The sequence below is a fragment of the Strongylocentrotus purpuratus genome, unplaced genomic scaffold (assembly GCF_000002235.5).
Source record: "Strongylocentrotus purpuratus isolate Spur 01 unplaced genomic scaffold, Spur_5.0 spur5_scaffold_2, whole genome shotgun sequence".
In the NCBI taxonomy this organism is placed as follows: Eukaryota; Metazoa; Echinodermata; class Echinoidea; order Camarodonta; family Strongylocentrotidae; genus Strongylocentrotus; species Strongylocentrotus purpuratus.
Genome location: NW_022145605.1, coordinates 37,406,468 through 37,425,798, shown reverse-complemented (window position 1 = coordinate 37,425,798; position 19,331 = coordinate 37,406,468). Strand labels below are relative to the sequence as shown.

The 19,331-nt window shown below is 35.2% G+C and overlaps 1 protein-coding gene across 1 annotated transcript in view; it reads right to left on the bottom strand.

Annotated features, from left to right (window-relative positions):
* Positions 1 to 19,331, bottom strand: part of LOC762415 (IgGFc-binding protein) — a 136,379-nt gene that overhangs the window by 60,618 nt on the left and 56,430 nt on the right. Inside the window, exons 96-112 of the mRNA XM_030991267.1 lie at positions 18,113 to 18,295; positions 17,516 to 17,718; positions 16,801 to 16,975; positions 15,562 to 15,884; positions 14,957 to 15,121; positions 12,948 to 13,098; positions 12,216 to 12,398; positions 11,617 to 11,819; positions 10,897 to 11,071; positions 10,173 to 10,387; positions 9,466 to 9,576; positions 8,790 to 8,945; positions 8,285 to 8,432; positions 4,750 to 4,929; positions 3,734 to 3,951; positions 2,921 to 3,098; positions 1,394 to 1,432 (exon numbers count right to left, since the gene is read on the bottom strand). Of these exons, the coding sequence (XP_030847127.1) occupies positions 1,394 to 1,432; positions 2,921 to 3,098; positions 3,734 to 3,951; positions 4,750 to 4,929; positions 8,285 to 8,432; positions 8,790 to 8,945; positions 9,466 to 9,576; positions 10,173 to 10,387; positions 10,897 to 11,071; positions 11,617 to 11,819; positions 12,216 to 12,398; positions 12,948 to 13,098; positions 14,957 to 15,121; positions 15,562 to 15,884; positions 16,801 to 16,975; positions 17,516 to 17,718; positions 18,113 to 18,295 (3,006 nt within the window). The remainder of the gene's footprint in view (positions 1 to 1,393; positions 1,433 to 2,920; positions 3,099 to 3,733; positions 3,952 to 4,749; positions 4,930 to 8,284; positions 8,433 to 8,789; positions 8,946 to 9,465; positions 9,577 to 10,172; positions 10,388 to 10,896; positions 11,072 to 11,616; positions 11,820 to 12,215; positions 12,399 to 12,947; positions 13,099 to 14,956; positions 15,122 to 15,561; positions 15,885 to 16,800; positions 16,976 to 17,515; positions 17,719 to 18,112; positions 18,296 to 19,331) is intronic.

Here is a 19,331-nt window from a genome sequence, read left to right as displayed (position 1 = left end):
TTGTAAACTGAGTTGTAAAATCAGTAGTCATATCTGTAGTGAAATCAGTTGTAAACTGAGTTGTAAAATCAGTAGTCATATCTGTGGTGAAATCTGTTGTAAATTGTGTTGTAAAATCTGTTGTGAATTCAGTTGTGAACTGAGGTGTTGTAGTAAAATCAGCTGTAATAGTTGGAAAGAGAAAGGCATAATAAACCAAACAAAAGAAATGAATTTCTGAATAAAAGATGAAGAAAGCAGCCTTAATACATGACATTTCCCACAGCTGATGATTTTTTTGAGGAAAAAGAAGGGGCGGGTATTCTGAAAGCGAAAGACATTCAAGCATTTATCACAGCAAAATCGGTGCCTTACTATGGTAAAGAAAACATTTGGGGGGCTTCAAAATGACTGCAGTCTTGTGATATGAAAGGTACATTCTACTACACATCTTTCTCCTTTTTTGCAAGGTTATATATAAACAAAGCAACGTTGAATCTATTTGAAAATCTTATTATCATACCTCAACAGAAATGTTCAATGTATAGAATAAACAAGAAAATATTGTTCTTGAAAAAACGTTAAGTACTCAATTTTGTAATCATCTATCGTCCAAAGTGTTCACTGAAATACTTTACTATATATGTATCATTATCTAAATTATATGTTTTTTGTTACTAACGCTAAATAGAGTATGGAAATGGTATACTAAATTACTGGTAGAAAATTTGCAGAGGACTCACTGACTATTTTTTTGAGCTGAGATATAGGTGGGAATTTTTAAAGCACATTTAAAATAAATCTTCTCACAATTTCAATGACAAAATATACTACAGTAATTGAAATACAGTGAACAAATATTTTTTCAAGAGAGTTTGTTAGTTACAATACAATTTCTAGCATACATTTTACCATTAAAGGATTTATGATAATACTTTAGATTTAATATCCAAATAAATCCCTGCAAGTATTCGCTATATCATGCAATTCAATTTTGTTTCTTGTATGAATTTTATGGTTTCAGTCAATGATTGGACCATGCGTGTAAGGCAGTGAAATGGTGCTCTTTGCATTCACCTGGGTCTCCATTTCACAAGCAATAAGTCAAAATGATCTTGCATTAGTTTAAGCATCCCGCTATACCATGAGTAGTTGGAAAGTTCATGCAAATTATTTTCTTTTTTTGATATCAGGAGTCTTTCATTGATGGAAATGTTAAAAATGAATGGTTCAAATCAATATTACCTCTTTCACCAGATCATAATGGATTTTGCATTCAATAGTGCAATGTGCCTTTATTACTATGTAATTAAAAAGCATCCCAATCACCAATTGCAGTCTAGTTCATGCATGAATTTGCAAAATGTCTCCAAATTCTTACTTTATACTTGACCCTACAATAACAAACACATACCTGTTGTAGTGATCATCGGGGTTGTTGGCATTTCCGTGACTGGGGATAAGATTTTAATACGATTGCACATGAAAAGAAGTTCATGGTAAACATGAACATGAACAAACTCTGATGTGAATTTACAAATCACTATGCAGTAAAAGTGGTATGCTCTCTGAATTTACAGTCACTACGCTTGAATCCCTTCACTTTCTTAAATGCTATTTCCTTGAGCATTAAAGAAATTTTTGACAAAATAAATGTCATTGATAATGTACTCAATTAGAGTCATCATAAAAGGCACATGGTGAGAGGCCTTTACCTCTTATCTTGCATCTCAATATATGTCTCGCTTGCAATAATGATTTGATTAAACATCCTTTGTTTTCTGATGCTAATTTAATTATCTGTTTTATTTACTGGCTTCACTTCAATAACTTGAATAATGAGACCCAAATATATAATAATTCTGAATTATAAAATAATTAAGTAATCATAAGGAAAAACATCAATCCGTTATTCATTATGTTTTTTCTGCATTGCTTTTTTTTAGTTGTATAGCAAATTTTTATAATATCAGTCTTCTTTTTAACCCACAGTACATTTTTGAATTGTGATTAGAAAGTGCACTGAATTTAATTTATGCCTATACCAATATTTTTCACTTCATTTATGTAACATCATATTTTACCCAACTCCCAAAATGTCTAGTTAATTATATTTTATTTCTTTAGTTTGTTTTACTTTATTGTTTGTATACCTATATATCATGATTGTCATGATTGTATGTACTTGTATTCGCAATTGGCCTTTGTCCACCATGAATATTTTTAATACGCTGTTTCAATGAAAAATATTCATACAATTAGAATTGCTTCGATTACTACATATTTGCTGCCCATTTAAACAATAAGAGTGGTATGTCCCTAAATTATACAGAAGATGTATTTGTGGGAAAGCAGGAAAGGGGGATATCAGTCATAACACCTGAAAAAAATCTCTCAAATTGAGAGCATTGATACATACTAAACTATACATAGCATACACCATCTAAAAAACAAATCCTTAAAGGAATAGACCAATTTTGGCAATGCCCCCCTCTCAAAAAATGAAATGGAAGCTCTTATTACCTATTTTGTGAAATAATATGTTTTGACTAATACGTGATGATAAAAATTTTGCCGGGAAACCGCCTACTAATTGATATATTTGGTAAATTACTATATCTATCCAGACTGGATATATATCGTGTAGTCCAATATACATCTTTTTGTGCACATGCAGTACTTGTAACTTTACCAATTAGACTGGGCTAAATTTCTTATCATTTTGATGATTACAGAACCTTGCAGTACACACCAATACTTATATGCTAGATGATCAACCTTTTCTGATTAATTTCACAATGTTTCTTTCACAATGCAAACACATCACCACAACTGGTCCATACCTTTAACCAGAGAGTAAGCACGTTCTCAGTCAAAATTTAAACTGTTACAAAAATGTGTTTTGAGAGATTCTAGAAAATGTATTCAATATCACTCTTACCTTCGATGCAATCAAGACCGTCACCCAGGAATCCTTCCATGCAGATACACCCTCTCTCTCCTTCCTCCACGCCACAGTAGGCATTGGGATCACATGACATGGATTCACAGATCTGATTGGCTCCAGCTTCACAAGTGCAAACACGTGAACAATTCACCGACACAAAGCTCTCGCCAACCTTCAAGAGAATGATGAGATCTTGGTAAAAGTATAGGCCACTTAACCATGCAGTAACCTCTGGAATAGGTATTCTGTGATTTTCCCCTTGTTGCATTTCGCCAAAGATATATGATTAGGGCTTGGCTTGACGATAGGAATTGAACTATATATTGTATTAGAAAGTGACCATGCCCATGGAGCATTTGTCAGTGATGCATAAATACGTCATACAATTGTTGAATTCCAAGCCCACTCAAACTTTGGACAAAAACCTCTTGGAAATACTGTACATGCTGATTGAAAAGTAGCTTTGCTTGAAGTAGAAAGCCAATCGAGACTGTATTCCTTTAAGCCATATCACCAATCAAGCAGGTTCATAAACAGAATACCATCATATGAAAATTTAGATGAGAAAGAAGCTGTTAAACACTTGAATACATTCCTTGCACATTGCTAATATTTGGCAGTGATGCAAGGGTGATGTATAAATGTAACTTGCTACTGATATATTGCCATTTGTATACATTACCTATCTCCAGTCTACAATTATGAATCAAATTCTTTGAACAAATACATGAAAAAACAGCTCATTCAAAAGCAGCCTTTTTTAATATCCTACATTGACATAGACTGAAACGGGGATGTTCATCTTACCGGAAGATATAACTCCAGCTCTTCATCCGTGAAGACACACCCACACTCCTCTCTTGGTACACACTCCCCATCAGCCAGAACTGAACCCTCGGGGCAGACACATCCTTCCCTACACTCCGTCTCATCGTTGCAACCCTCTCCTTCGGTCGTGCCAAAGCAGGTCTCTGGGCATGCAGGGACGCAGGGGGAGGAGATGAAGCCTTCGGGACACTCAATTGCTGCAAAAGAATGACAAAATGGAACACATTTGAATAGCAAAATTTAAATTTGAAAAGACAAATTGCATCTTGTCTATATGTGCTTGTTTTAACTAATGCCATTGTCATTTGTCTCATTTCTCCTCGTAACGAAGGAAATAATGTTACTAGGGAAGAGATATATTCCTTTTTAACAGCTCTGGTAAACAGCATGCACCTACATACACATGTACAAACACATACACATGTATACAGTGAGCTCTATATTTGTGTGGTAAAGAATAATTTTTTTTGAAAATTAAAAGGAAAGCTAAGGAAAAAGTAAAAAAAACTGTGCTTGATCACTAAGAAAATGGATTCTTGAGGGAAAAGAGGGCTCACAAAGATAATGTTGCTAAGTAACATAGTTTCACCATGTTTTCAACATGTTTTCAAATAGACAAACTTCTACTCCTTCTCCTGAAGGTGATCAGAGTGTACCGATCAAAATGTTGAGAACCAAATGGCTCTTAGCTGAGTTCACCAGCCATTTACAGGGCTCTTACTCCTTTGAAAGCACATGGTGCAACCCTTAAAACTTTCCTTACGATTATATTCCTCCACCATGGAAAGTATTGCTATTACTTCACCTTTAAAAAATAACCATCGTAAAATATTAAGGTACGCTATGTTAATGTGGAACTAATACACTTCATTCTTCAAACCACAAAATCTTGAATGTACCATGCATATTGTCTAATTTAAAAGTTGCATTAATCTCCTCTATACCTGTCTTTGATGAGACCTAAATATATAGCTTGGGGGTAAAGTTAAACTTACGACAGAACTCTGCAGATCGCCAGGTGTTTGGTGGGTAGCCCAGTTCTATGCAACGTTCAGCATACACGCTTGTATCGTCACAGACCACAGTATCGTTGGGTGAAGTGGCACACGCATCGTATGAGCAGTACTCAAAGAATGGTGTCGGATCAAGGAATGGATGGCATGGCACAAAAGGACCTACAGTTTACAAAAAGGTTTGAAATTGTAAATATGAGCAATATATTCTGCTTCCATAGATATTGTGCCCAAATAAGTATATTTACCTCAATACCTGCTTCTCCTCAAAACTGATCAATGAAGGATATTTCTTTCATATTTTGGCATGGTACCCAACAGGACTTGCATAATCCCCCAATAAATTAAATAAAAATCCCTACATTAATAATTAACATGTGTACATGCAAAGGGATGCTTAACTCTTTATGCGCCACTTAAAAAAAACCCCTGTGCCACATTCTTTTAGGGTCACACATTTCGAGGGAATCTTTATTGACTCTGCTGAATCAAGAGGCTATAACTCTTCACTGGATGATCATGATGAAAAATATTGTGCAGCAAAGTTGTAGACCGGAAAACGTGCTTTTCGATGAACCGTCATTTGTTATATTTTGAATTATCATTTTTATAATAATCATAATTATATAATGTTTAATTTTTCTTATTTACGGCAGTTTTTTATCCCTCTAGAATTTCTTATTTAGCAATGATAAGACATCTTCAAATCGAATCTATTAGAAAGGTGGACTTCTTACCTTTCTTTACATACCTTGCTCAAGTATTCTAACAATTCAGAAGGTTAGTATTTAGGTTGTTGAAGAAAAGAAGTTCAATAGGGAGAGACTTGAAAGTACCCCGCTCAGCCACCCTTGACAATGGGCTAATCTGCCCATTGAAATCCCTATTACCCCAGGTTATTGTCAATGTCCGGTTTAGCGGGGCATGAAAAGGGACGTCGTGGGGATGTTTTTCTTTGTTGTGCCATGATAAGTCAATAAGAAATAAGAGAATGTTATTGATTTTGCCCACTGGTATGAGCATGTAAAAATGGTATAGGCATAATATATTATATGTGATATACATGACATAATCAGCATCTTATTGAAATGTCTCATTATGAATGTTCACCGCATCTGTTCTCTCACCTTCTTTACCCCTCAATAAAATTGATTTCAAGTACATTTATCACAGCCATAGATATACAAAGAAAGAATGAATCAATCTTAAAATATAAACTATATTGCATTGTTTTCCATTTACTTTATTGTGAGAGAGCTTATTATCAGAAATGATTGACGAGTGGAGTATGCAATGAATAAAATATGGAGAACGGACGTGAGAGACATTATGAGAGAGAAATAGTGATATGAAATGAAAGGACTTTACTGTGAATAAAGATTATAAGAGAAAGAGATAAAGATGACGGCAAGACAGGATACATATTGATACGAAAATAACAATAATAATGAGATAGAGATGACGGAAAGAAAGAGAGTAAACACTGATAGCATAAGAATGAATAAAGATAATAAGAGAAAGATATAGAGATGACGGCAAGACATAGGGTACATATAGATAGGAAAATGATAATAATAATAAGATAGAGATGACGGAAAGAAAGAGAGTAAACACTGATAGCATAAGAATGAATAAAGATAATAAGAGAAAGATATAGAGATGACGGCAAGACATAGGGTACATATAGATAGGAAAATGATAATAATAAAAAGATAGAGATGACGGAAAGAAAGAGAGTAAACACTGATAGCACAAGAATGAATAAAGATAATAAGAGAAATATATAGAGATGACGGCAAGACATAGGATACATATTGATAGGAAAATAATAATAATAATAAGATAGAGATGACGGCAAGAAAGAGAGTAAACACTGATAGCATAAGAATGAATAAAGATAATAAGAGAAAGATATACAGATGACGGCAAGACATAGGGTACATATAGATAGGAAAATGATAATAATAATAAGATAGAGATGACGGCAAGAAAGAGAGTAAACACTGATAGCATAAGAATGAATAAAGATAATAAGAGAAAGATATAGAGATGACGGCAAGACATAGGGTACATAATTATAGATAGGAAAATGATAATAATAATAAGATAGAGATGACGGAAAGAAAGAGAGTAAACACTGATAGCATAAGAATGAATAAAGATAATAAGAGAAAGATATAGAGATGACGGCAAGACATAGGGTACATATAGATAGGAAAATGATAATAATAATGAGATAGAGATGACGGCAAGAAAGAGAGTATTACACTCATAGCATAATAATGAATAAAGATAATAAGAAAAAGATATACAGATGACGGCAAGACATAGGGTACATATAGATAGGAAAATGATAATAATAATAAGATAGAGATGACGGAAAGAAAGAGAGTAAACACTGATAGCATAAGAATGAATAAAGATAATAAAAGAAAGATATAAAGATGACGGCAAGACAGGATACATCTTTCTTTCATTAGTTTTATTCATTCTTATTCTATCACTGTCTACTCTCTTTCTTGCTGTCATCTCTAGCTCTTTCATTAATTTTTATTCATTCTTATTCTATCAGTCTACTCTCTTTCTTGCTGTCATCTCTATCTCTTTCTTTCATTATTTTTATTCATTCTTATTCTATCACTGTCTACTCTCTTTCTTGCTGTCATCTCTATCTCCTTCTTTCATTTTTTTTATTCATTCTTATTCTATCAGTCTACTCTCTTTCTTGCTGTCATCTCTAGCTCTTTCATTAATTTTTATTCATTCTTATTCTATCAGTCTACTCTCAGGGAACACTTTTATCACTAGAGTCTTCGTCACTGCTCGATTCGTCGGAATCAGAGTCCATGCTCCATGCTTCCATAGTAACAAGATCTCGAGCCTCCTCTACACTAAACACACGTTGACGTTTTCCAGCAGGTGCCATCGTAACATCAGTAAAAAAAATCCAAAGAAAACCGCTAAATACACGGTAATTTCGAATGTAACACTATGAAGAAAAACAGTTTACCGGAAAGTGTGCGATGTATACAATGTAAACAATAGTAAACGCAACGCGTGGCTACACACTGCGAGCGGTATTATGAATGTCTAATTGACTCGTATACATCTGTGCAAAAATGCGAAGTTGGCACGCCTACGTCCGTGCAAATCGGCGAACAAAGCAAACAAAGAGTTAAAATGCCTGCAAACTTACTGCCATTACTCTGGCTTTAGCTATTAGCTGCCCAAAGATGCTAAAAGCATCCAAATATTTTTTCCTACAACCTAACAACTACATGTACATGGAATGATGACAGTATAATGTTCTTAATTTTCATCTTTTCCATTGTGAACACATGTTACACAGAGAAACACACTTCAGATTGTATTTTTATATGTCACAAACCAGTCGGTTTCAAGAAACTAGCAACAGGGTTCTAAATTTGCATCTTTTCTGATGATATTTAAATATGTCACAAATAAGTCTGGTTCCAAGGAACTAGCACGGGGGATTCAAAATGCAACGGAAATGTACCTTCAGGATCTAGTACAATGAAGCAAGCATCCTGAGCAAACAGGAAGTCATCATTCTCTTGACATGGTTCGGGCTCATCGATAGAGACACCACATTCTAGAACACCTGGAAGAACCCAGCCATTGCCAAAATCCAAGGCCTTGGTTACCTGTAAAGCAATTTAATAAATATATTTTAACTCCCTGATTCTTGAGATACACGACTGGATCTAAAGGGTAAATGATTAAAAAAACTAAAACAAACAAAAACAAACAAACCAAAAGGATCATTAACAATAATACTAACATCAAAATACCTGTATATTTTGCATACTTTTGGGAAACCCAAAGGAGAATAAATATTAATGTCCATTAATGTAAAATGTCCATATGCCTATATACAAATTGTGAATGACTGCAGACAATTCTGAACATCACAGTTTACACATATTAATGTATAATGCAAGAGAGAACTCTCAATTCGAGAGTATGTCACAGCCATTAACAAATAATTTTTAGTTTCTCACCACCACATTGTTGAGGAGCCTGAAGTCATTATCAGGGTTTGCATCATAGTTTCCACACAGTCCACAGAGGGCACCATGGTAAGAAGAAGGCACAGTGATCGTTGCCGTGTTTCTGTTGTTCCATTGGATCTTGATACCAACAACTGTCCTTATGATCTAAAGAAGAAATAGAGCAGGGTGAAGCGCATGACCATTTCACCCTCACACAAGTATGTAACACATTGTCAAACAGAATTTTACAATTAGGACTTCACGATACACTTAATTGTGGTAACGTCTTCCATTCTATACCTGAAACAGTGTTCTGTTCATTCAACTCCTTTAATTTTCAGTTATTGTGACATTCCTCAAGTAGAAGGATTAACTCAAGTACATTATTTAATGATTTATTAATTGAGATAGGATTTACCATGAACAGCATAGAAGAAGTAAAATAAATGGTCATAATCAATATCTCTCTATGAATAATGATTATTCATAACAATATACCAAACTAAAATGTGAGTATATAGTGTCAGGAAAATATGTCATAATTCAAAAATAGGAGCATAAAAACGTTAATATTACGATGAATCACATATGCAATATTGAATGGGAGAATAATAGTTGTAACTTGTAACCATTCAAGCTCAAATTGAAAGAAATGAGCGAAATATAGTTGGGGTAACAAACTTACAGTGTCTTTTCCTGAAGTGAAGACATATATTTGTCCTGAGTTGATGTTAAGTGGAATATTGACAGAGACTCCATCAAGGTATACACCACCGCCAAGAGTCAACAAGATATCCTGATGAAACAATTACAATGTGAGAAACCAAGTGTGAGAGAATTAGACCACTTAAAAAGCAATTCATTTAAATAAGGTACAAAAACAGCTTTACAAGGAAAAGTTATAATTTTGATTTATATAGTACTTAATATGAAAATACAGTTTCTAAGCAATTTATGGATATCATTGCCCTGGTCATCAAATTCAGTCAATCAATGTGCACCATCTCCACTCCATGGGGAGTATTCCTACCATATAATCACCATCAAGGCATATTCCAAGTACCTCAAAGAATATGGTTATCCTACAAGGTCACCACTTTTTTTCCTGGATGTGGAGTGGCAAATATAGATTAATGCCTTGCCAAAAGTTTAAACTTTATATAGTATAAACTAAAAAATATTCATATTTTGAAATCTGAAGAAATATCAAACTTCATCTGCCTGCCACTGTTCACCCAAGTGAGGTTAATAGGTACCAGGTAGTTATCAACTCCTAAATGTTTCAGTGCCTTCTCTCTGAAGCTTGTATGTAGTTAGGTTGATAATAGTAACAAACAATTGGTATTCTACGGAAACATCACTTTATAAACCCATGTATCATCGATTTCTAACCTTTCCATAGATCTCCAATCTGACCTCGTTGATGTAGGCGACCTTATCCTCTGGGTTCCTCTTGATGTTCCCTGAGCTGATAAGGAATGAGGGGTGAGAGGTCACATTGTAGCAGTCTCGTACCAGGGTGTAGTCACATTCTCCGTGGAAATGGAACTTGCGCCCATCAAATGTCTCGTAGTGGGGGTCGCCCCACACTGTGCAAGTACCAGGATCTATTGTTGGGGGATGGAAGTGCAAGGTTAAGTTTAGAAAGCACAAAATTAGGGCACACATTGCTTGGATTGTCTGTAACTCTTACATTTCTCTTTTCAAAAGAAGAAGAATTTTCTTTTTCAGGATGAATATTGTATTTCTATAGATGTACATCTACAATAATCAATATTTGATATGTAACAATAAATGTAAAGGCATATTTAGGCTTCACTATTAAAAATAAAAGATTCTCTTATGTTTATCCATTCTTGGAGAAGTATGGTCATATCATGAGATACTTATACAGAACAGGGCTACATAAATCCATGATAATCACATTATACATTTTAGTGCCTTCATCTGAGTTGTCTCACTTCTACAAAAGTTTGCTGATGTTTTTGTTGCAAAGAGCAATCAGGTGAAGAAATTAAAGTTACAATATAAGTTACGTTATTATTATTATTATTATTATTAAAGTGGACTGCAGGGCTTCAAATGAAATATTACAATTTTATATTTTTTTGTTTACCTCGTGTGCAATTATAGCCATCTCCACTCCAGCCATCAAAGCAGTAGCACTTCTTGATGCCGTCCTTGATATCACAGTTAGCGAATTGATGACAGGTGTTCTCCGTACAGATGACCTCTCCTGCCATGCAGGTACAGGTCTCTGAGCAGTTATCATTGTTCCAGGATTCACCAGGCTAAGAACACATAGGACAGCATTTGTGGGTGATTATTATCAACTCAAATCTGTCTTTAACAAATGTTGGATATTGCAATATTGTCTTCTGAGTGCGGCCAGAAGGGTGAGTATATCCTTTAATTTAAAAAAAGGTAATTTCCTTCTGAAAGAAACAACTACAATCCTGCTTTCAACAGCTACTCAAAATTGCATTTTAAAAAAATAATGAAAGAAAACAATAATATTGTACAATTGCATCATTGGCAATTAGCTGCGGCTCATGCTAAAAAGCAGAATCATCGATTAAGCATGTATCCCACCGCTGCCACCATTAATAAACAAAAATTCATGTATAAACGACTACAGATTTTGACAAAAGACCATTCTAGTGGTCTATGATAGCAGAAATTTTAATTACCAGATTGCTATCAATGTCCCCTTTACATATAGGATAAATGCTCAAACATGTTAGAAAGAGAGTTTGTAATAGCAAAGCCACTTGGATTCATAAAAAATACTTTCATCAAATTGTAAATTCTGTACAAAGATGCCTAGAACACTCACCGAGAGGTAGACATTGTTGTCCAGTGTGCATCCACACTCCTCAGGGTCAACACACTCTGTGCCATCCAAGACCATGGAGTCTGGACAGCGGCAGGTCTCTATGCAGGGAAGGGTGCAGTTGAAAGCACTGGAGAGGTCTGAGCAGGTCGTAGGGCACGCAGAGGCACAGGGGTCATAGACTGAGGCTCCAGGACATTCATAGGCTACCCCACAAAAAGAAGTACATCCAGAAGACATCAATTCTCTATGGTATGCTTTTATCAATATATATGCTGAATCAGACATTTCAGTCAGCTGGTACATGTATCTATGAACGTAAATAAAATATCTCTGAACCTAAAAAAGATCATTGTTATACATTGTTAAATACAACATACAACTTAAAAAACAGATCATTGATCAAGTGAGAAAATATATTTGAGGACTAGGGAACTATCTTTGTTCCAGTGATCTTGAGGCAGCAGACAGCAAGACACTTTATGAATAATCACCTCGCTTGAGAAAGTCTACATGAGTGAATGAAAGCTTGCCTACTTAATTTTAAGATTTGTAGAAGCTTAAACTACATTTCATGACTATCCCAACATTTGAGGACTTACCACATTGAGGAGTCTTTGACCTCCAGTCTTCAGGAGCGCCACCTGCCAGTCTGCATGCAGAGGCGTACCCATTCAGGCTGTCACATAGATAGTCATCATCGGGAAATCTGGCGCAGAGGTCATACTTGCACGCCGTTTGGTAGTCAGTTGGATCAACAAAGTCATGGCATGGTGAGAATGGACCTGTTAGCATGGAGTTTTTATAAAACAAGGAATGCATAATTATCCTAAGAGCAACATGCAAGGTTAGGATTATTACTGCAGAGCGATTCATGGCGGCTCACATGTCATACAGTACACCTGGTTCTATATTTAAACAGTAAAATATTTTCACTGATAAATGTTAGCAGAACATATTCCACACATTTCTAAAAGTGTCAATATATCAATAGCAATTGTTGTATTAGGTTCAACCATAACACACAAGAATGTACATTGTGATCCTCATTCGGTTTTAGCCTAGGGGGCATTATAAAGTGCTCATGTCATCCACATACTTCTTCATACCAGGATCTTCTTTACATTTACAAGAATTTCTTTGTGGAGACTACTGCAGATGAAATGCCTTGAAATGGGTTCAAGCCTCTAAACCTCTCAGTTGGAAGTCTAAAAAATGAACCACCATACTCTGGTTTTAAACTGACTCAAAATGTATTATCAACCAGAAGTTGGAATATCAGACACATTAATGGTAAAAACATAAAGTATAAAGGATCTTCAACATCATCATACCGTCTGGTTGTAAAAGAATGTAGCATAAATCTTCAGCTTGTTTCAGAGTCTCTCCACCCTCAGCGCAGGGGTCTTCAGGTTCTTGAATGATGTCACTACATTCATCTCTATTCACCACCCAGCTATTGGCAAAGTCTGTCTTTTCTTCCCGCTGAGGTGAGACAAAAAAAAGTATGAAATAGTGAAATCTCAATCTAATCAGAGCATGATAGCAATAAAAAAAAAAACAATCCATATACATTTATATCAAATTTTTGCGAGTAGTATTTACCTCAAATAGCTAAAAATGCAATCAAATCACAGGTTAACTATATACGATGTAAATTCTAACATTTAGGAAATTGAAAGTGAGGTTAAAAATATAATGATATTAGAAACATAAGTAGATTTACAATGGTAAATCTACTATTCAGGAAATTAAAAGTTAGGTTGATGGTATGAAATTGCTACACAGTTTGAAATTAAGATTAATGCTCTTTTAAATTTCAAGTCTATACAAAATTAATGTCTACTATAAACAATAAAAGGGGTCAACTAAGTTAAAAGGGATATGACTTTTCACTCTTCTCGAACTGGCAATATCTACATACATTATAATTCATACATTACATGAGTTGCCCTACAAAAACAAACTAATTGACTACTCAATAGGCGCATTTATACTGTCAAATACCTCATTTTGAAAAGTCGCGATGTTTCGCGCAGCCGTTTACACTTGTGCGGAAACATCACCGACTGAAAAGCTCAGTGATGTTTTGGCGTGTTTCAGTTGGTAATGCGCATGCGCGGCACTCCGATGCAAACACTTTCCTCTTTCTATCTTTCCTTGTTATTCTTTGTTTTTCCTTCTATCACCTTCTCTTATGTTATTCTTTATCACTTCCTTCTATCACTTTCTCTTTCTGTCTTTCCTTATGTTATTCTTTATTTCTTCCTTTTATCACCTTCTCTTATGTTATTCTTTGTTTTTTAATCATTCTATCACTTTCTCTTTCTGTCTTTCCTTATGTTATTCTTTGTTTCTTCCTTCTATCACCTTCTCTTATGTTATTCTTTGTTTTTTATCATTCTATCACTCCCTCTTTCTGTGTTTCCTTATGTTATTCTTTGTTTCTTTCTTCTATCACCTTCTCTTATGTTATTCTTTGTTTTTTATCATTCTATCACTCCCTCTTTCTGTGTTTCCTTATGTTATTCTTTGTTTCTTCCTTCTATCACCTTCTCTTATGTTATTCTTTGTTTTTTAATCATTCTATCACTTTCTCTTTCTGTCTTTCCTTATGTAATTCTTTGTTTCTTCCTTCTATCACCTTCTCTTATGTTATTCTTTGTTTTTTATTATTCTATCACTCCCTCTTTCTGTCTTTCCTTATGTTATTCTTTATTTCTTCCTTTTATCACTTTCCTTATGTTATTCTTTATTTCTTCCTTCTATCACTTTCTCTTTCTGTCTTTCCTTATGTTATTCTTTATTTTGTCCTTCTATCACTTTCTCTTTCTGTCTTTCCTTATGTTATTCTTTATTTCTTCCTTCTATCACTTTCTCTTTCTGTCTTTCCTTATGTTATTCTTTATTTCTTCCTTCTATTACTTTCTCTTTCTGTCTATCCTTATGTTATTCTTTGTTTCTTCCTTCTATAACCTTCTCTTTCTGTCTATCCTTATGTTATTCTTAGTTTCTTCCTTCTGTCACCTTCTCTTATGTTATTCTTTGTATTAATCGTTCTATCATTGTCTTCAAAAGGACGACATCTAGCTAGCCCCGCTCCTCAAGTCACTTTACATAACATCGCGATGTTACAACTGCGAGCGTTTATACTTGCCAAACACGCCAAAACACGCCAAAACACGCCAAAAGATCACACTTCGTTTTGGAATGTTTGGGGCTTGGCGTTTCTGCCGGTAAAGCGTAGTTGCCCTTGGTAACATCGCGGCCAGGCTCCGGTTTGGCATTTTTTGGCGTGTTTGGAAGACAGTGTAAATGCCCCTACTCATTCATCAATACTTACCCTTTGCCTGACCACACCATCAGCACCTGTCCAATCGTTATCAGGGTTTCCATCAAACGTTCCACAGAGACCACACGTTCTATTCCAGAAAGAGCTCTCAAGGTAGATGTCTGCTGCTCGTTGCCCGTTGTGCTTGACCATCAGGCCAAATGAGGTTTGTAGAATCTGAAATTTGAAAGGTTTTTCTTTATAATGGAGGTGCTATAAATGGCAATAAGTAATGTCTGTCATCTAGCATGATTTATCATCTTCAATCTGATAATCATTTTTTTAGGGGCGTTCTTTAATAATAAGCCAAGCTAAAGTCAGTAGATTATGCATGTCATAGATTCAGCACAAACCTTTGTTTACTTTCAGTTCCCATGAGGCAAAGTGTTATTGAAAAATTCAATTCCAAGCAAAACTATGTAACTTTTTTTCACCATTTACTTATTTTTACTGAGTAAGTAAAAAGAAATAATAAAAATGATGTTTTTATTTACTCAATATTTTTCATAGGATTTATTGTAAAACAAAATAATACAGTAGGTGATTGTAATTTTGAAAACTGAAAAGCTATATGCATTGAATTTGCTGATGAACAGCGACCTTTTCCAATAACTCACCACGTTCCCAGGTCTTCCCGTGGACCAAATCTCAATGTCCCTACTTGGAGAGATGAACGGCAGGCTGACCCTAACATCATCCACTTTCACTCTCTGAGACTTCATCAGGGCATACCTATGCCCATCATAGTCCAGGACCAGTTTGTCAAGGTTGGAGACCTCTGACGAAGGACGTCTGCGGCGGTTGTCGGCCCAGAGGTGGAAGTCTGTCTGGTTCAGGCAATCTCGCACCATGGTGTAATCACAGTCTCCCTGGAAGGAATACTTGCGACTGTCGAAGGTCAAGTAGTGAGGGTCACCCCAGATCTGACACACGCCTGGACCTGATTGTTTGGTGGAGAAAGGGACAAAAATGCCTCAATTAAACATCTCACTCCTAAAACAATTCTAGCATGAATAAACAATGTTAATGTACAAGTACGAATTAAAAAGCTCAAAACTGTAGCTTTTCCAAAGATAAATAGGAACTAAAGGCTCAACACTGTAGTCTTCAACTTCTTTTTCTAAAAAAAACTTAACATTCCTACCAAAAATGTCATTTGTCAGTGATTCAACCATAGGCATGATGTTTTCAATAATCTGAAAGCATTTGTTTAAAAATGTGCATTATGCCAGTAACCTTCAACACCTTGTAACTGCAATGATGTGTATCACATGTGTAATTAGAGATATAACTTAGAACAAGGTGCTTGGAACTTTTCCTAGTACATAAATCACAATGACATGTATAAACAACGATTGAAGTAAAACTAAAAAGGAAATTAGCATTGGCATATCCAAATGAAGGGAAACATTCAAAAAGACATGAATGGCTCTTGATACAATTTTCCTACGCATTTGAATACGTGTATGAAGTGTGTCCTATGACACCCTTGAGAGAAGAGCAACTCTAATTTTTGACAAAAAGTGAGAAAGGCTTACCTTCGATAATCAATATTTGATGCGTAACAATACACTTTAAGGCATATTTAAGCCTCACTATTAAAATTTAAGGATTCCCTTGTGTTTATTTATTTTTGATAAGGTATGGTCATACCATGAGATACATAACATACCTAAATCCATTATAATCACATTATACATTTGAGTGCCTTCATCTGAGTTGTCTCACTGCTACGAAAGTTTGCTGAAGTTTTTGTTGCAATGCAAAGTGGCAAAGAGTAATCAGATGAAGAAATCAACTTGTGACTGAAGGGTTTCAAATGAAATATTACAATTTTTATATTTTTGTTTGTTTACTTCGTGTGCAAGTATAGCCATCTCCACTCCAGCCATCAATGCAGTAGCACTTCTTGATGCCGTCCTTGATATCACAGTTAGCGAATTGATGACAGGTGTTCTCCATACAGATGATCTCTCCATCCATACAGGTACAGGTCTCTGAGCAGTTATCATTGGTCCAGGATTCACCAGGCTAAGAACATATAGGACAGAATTAGTGGGTGATTATTATCAACTCAAATCTGTCTTTATCAAATATTGGATTTTTCAATATTGTCTTCTGTTAGCCAGGAGGATGTTAACTCATATCCTTTAATTAAACAAGGTGAATTCCTTCTGAAAGAAACAACTACAAGACTGCTTTCAACAGCTACTCAAAATTGCATTTTAAAAAAATAATGAAAGAAAAGAATAATATGTACAATTGCATCATTGGCAATTAGCTGCTGCTCATGCTAAAAAGCAGAATCATCGATTGAGCATGTATCCCACCGCTGCCACCATTAATAAACAAAAATCCATGTATAAACGATTACAGATTTTGACACAAGACCATTCTAGTGGTCTATGATAGCAGAAATTTTCATTACCAGATTGCGATCAATGTCCCCTTTACATAAAATAAATTCTCAAACATGTTAGAAAGAGAGTTCGTACTAGCAAAGCCATGCATTTATAAAAAATACATCTCCTAAAATCGTACATTCTGTACAAAGATGCCCAGAACACTCACCGAGAGGTAGACATTGTTGTCCAGTGTGCATCCACACTCCTCAGGGTCAACACACTCTGTGCCATCCAAGACCATGGAGTCTGGACAGCGGCAGGTCTCTATGCAGGGAAGGGTGCAGTTGAAAGCACTGGAGAGGTCTGAGCAGGTCGTAGGGCATGCAGAGGTACAGGGGTCATAGACTGAGGCTCCAGGACATTCGTAGGCTACTCCACAAAAAGAAGTACATCCAGAAGATATCAATTCTCTATGGTATGCTTTGATCAATACATGTTAAATCAGACATTTCAGTCAGTTGGTACATGTATCTATGAACGTAAATAAAATATCTCTGAACCTAAAAATGATCATTGTTATACATTGTTATATACAACATACAACTTAAAAAACAGATCTTTGATCAAGTGAGAAAATATATTTTAGGACTAGGGAACTATTTTTGTTCCAGTGATCTTGAGGCAGCAGACGGCAAGACACTTTATGAATAATCACCTCGCTTGAGAAAGTCTACAGGAGTGAACGAAAGCTTGCCTACTTAATTTTAAGATTTGTAGAAGCTTAAACTACATTTTATGACTACCCTAACATTTGAGGACTTACCACACTGAGGAGTCTCTGACCTCCAGTCTTCAGGAGCGCCACCTGCCTGTCTACATGCAGAAGCGTACCCATTCAGGCTGTCACATAGATAGTCATCATCGGGAAATCTGGCGCAGAGGTCGTACTTGCATGCCGTTTGGTAGTCGGTGGGATCAACAAAGTCATGGCATGGTGAGAATGGACCTGTAAACATGGAGTTTTTATAAAACAAGGATTACATAATTATCCTTAGAGCAACATGCAAGGTCGGGATTAAAAGTGCTTTAAGGATTATTCAACATTTGCTGGAGCAACATTTGAGATAAGAGGGCAAGGGTTTACCTTGTGATTGGATTTTACGTAAGGTTTAGGGTAAGGTATAGTGATGTTTCATCCAGGTATTAAGTTACGAATTTGCTCACTGTGGGTTATTACTGCAGAGCGATTCATGGCGGCTCACATGTCATACAGTACACCTGGTTCTAAATTTAAACAGTAAAGTATTTTCGCTGATAAATGTTAGCAGAACGTATTCCACACATTTCTAAAAGTGTCAATATATCAATAACAATTGTTGTATTAGGTTCAACCATTACACACAAGAATGTACATTATGATCCTCATTCGGTTTCAGCCTAGGGGGCATTATAAAGTGCTCATGTCATCCACATACTTCTTCATACCAGGATCTTCTTTAGTTCAAGTTCAAGTTCAAGTTTTATTTCAATTCAAGTCCATAAAAAACATATAAGATACAGATTATATACAATATAGAAAACACAAAATACACACAAAATGGAAACATGTCTACAAATATATCGGAATTATAAAAAGTTAAACAGCAATAGAAATGAATTGGGGAAACTGCAAATAAAACCATAAGGTTCTGTCGAGGCAGCTCCCTGTTATTAAAAGATACATATACAACTTCCAACAATTGGCTATAAAAAGTATAACAATAACAAAACAGTGTACAAAACATAGGAGACGTATTAACATGCAAATATTATTATAGATTTAAAAACAGATGAAGTATTTTTTTAGTTTAGATTTAAAAGAGTTTAAGAAAGCAGTATCACGTATATCTTTGGGGAGGGAATTCCATATTTTCGGGCCAGTGTGTCTAAAAGTAAATAAGGAATTTGTTGATGGACATTTTTCAATAAAATAGTTATCAGGATTTCTAGTATTATAATTATGAACATATTTTTTACATTTCATCATAGTGGTAAGATTAATC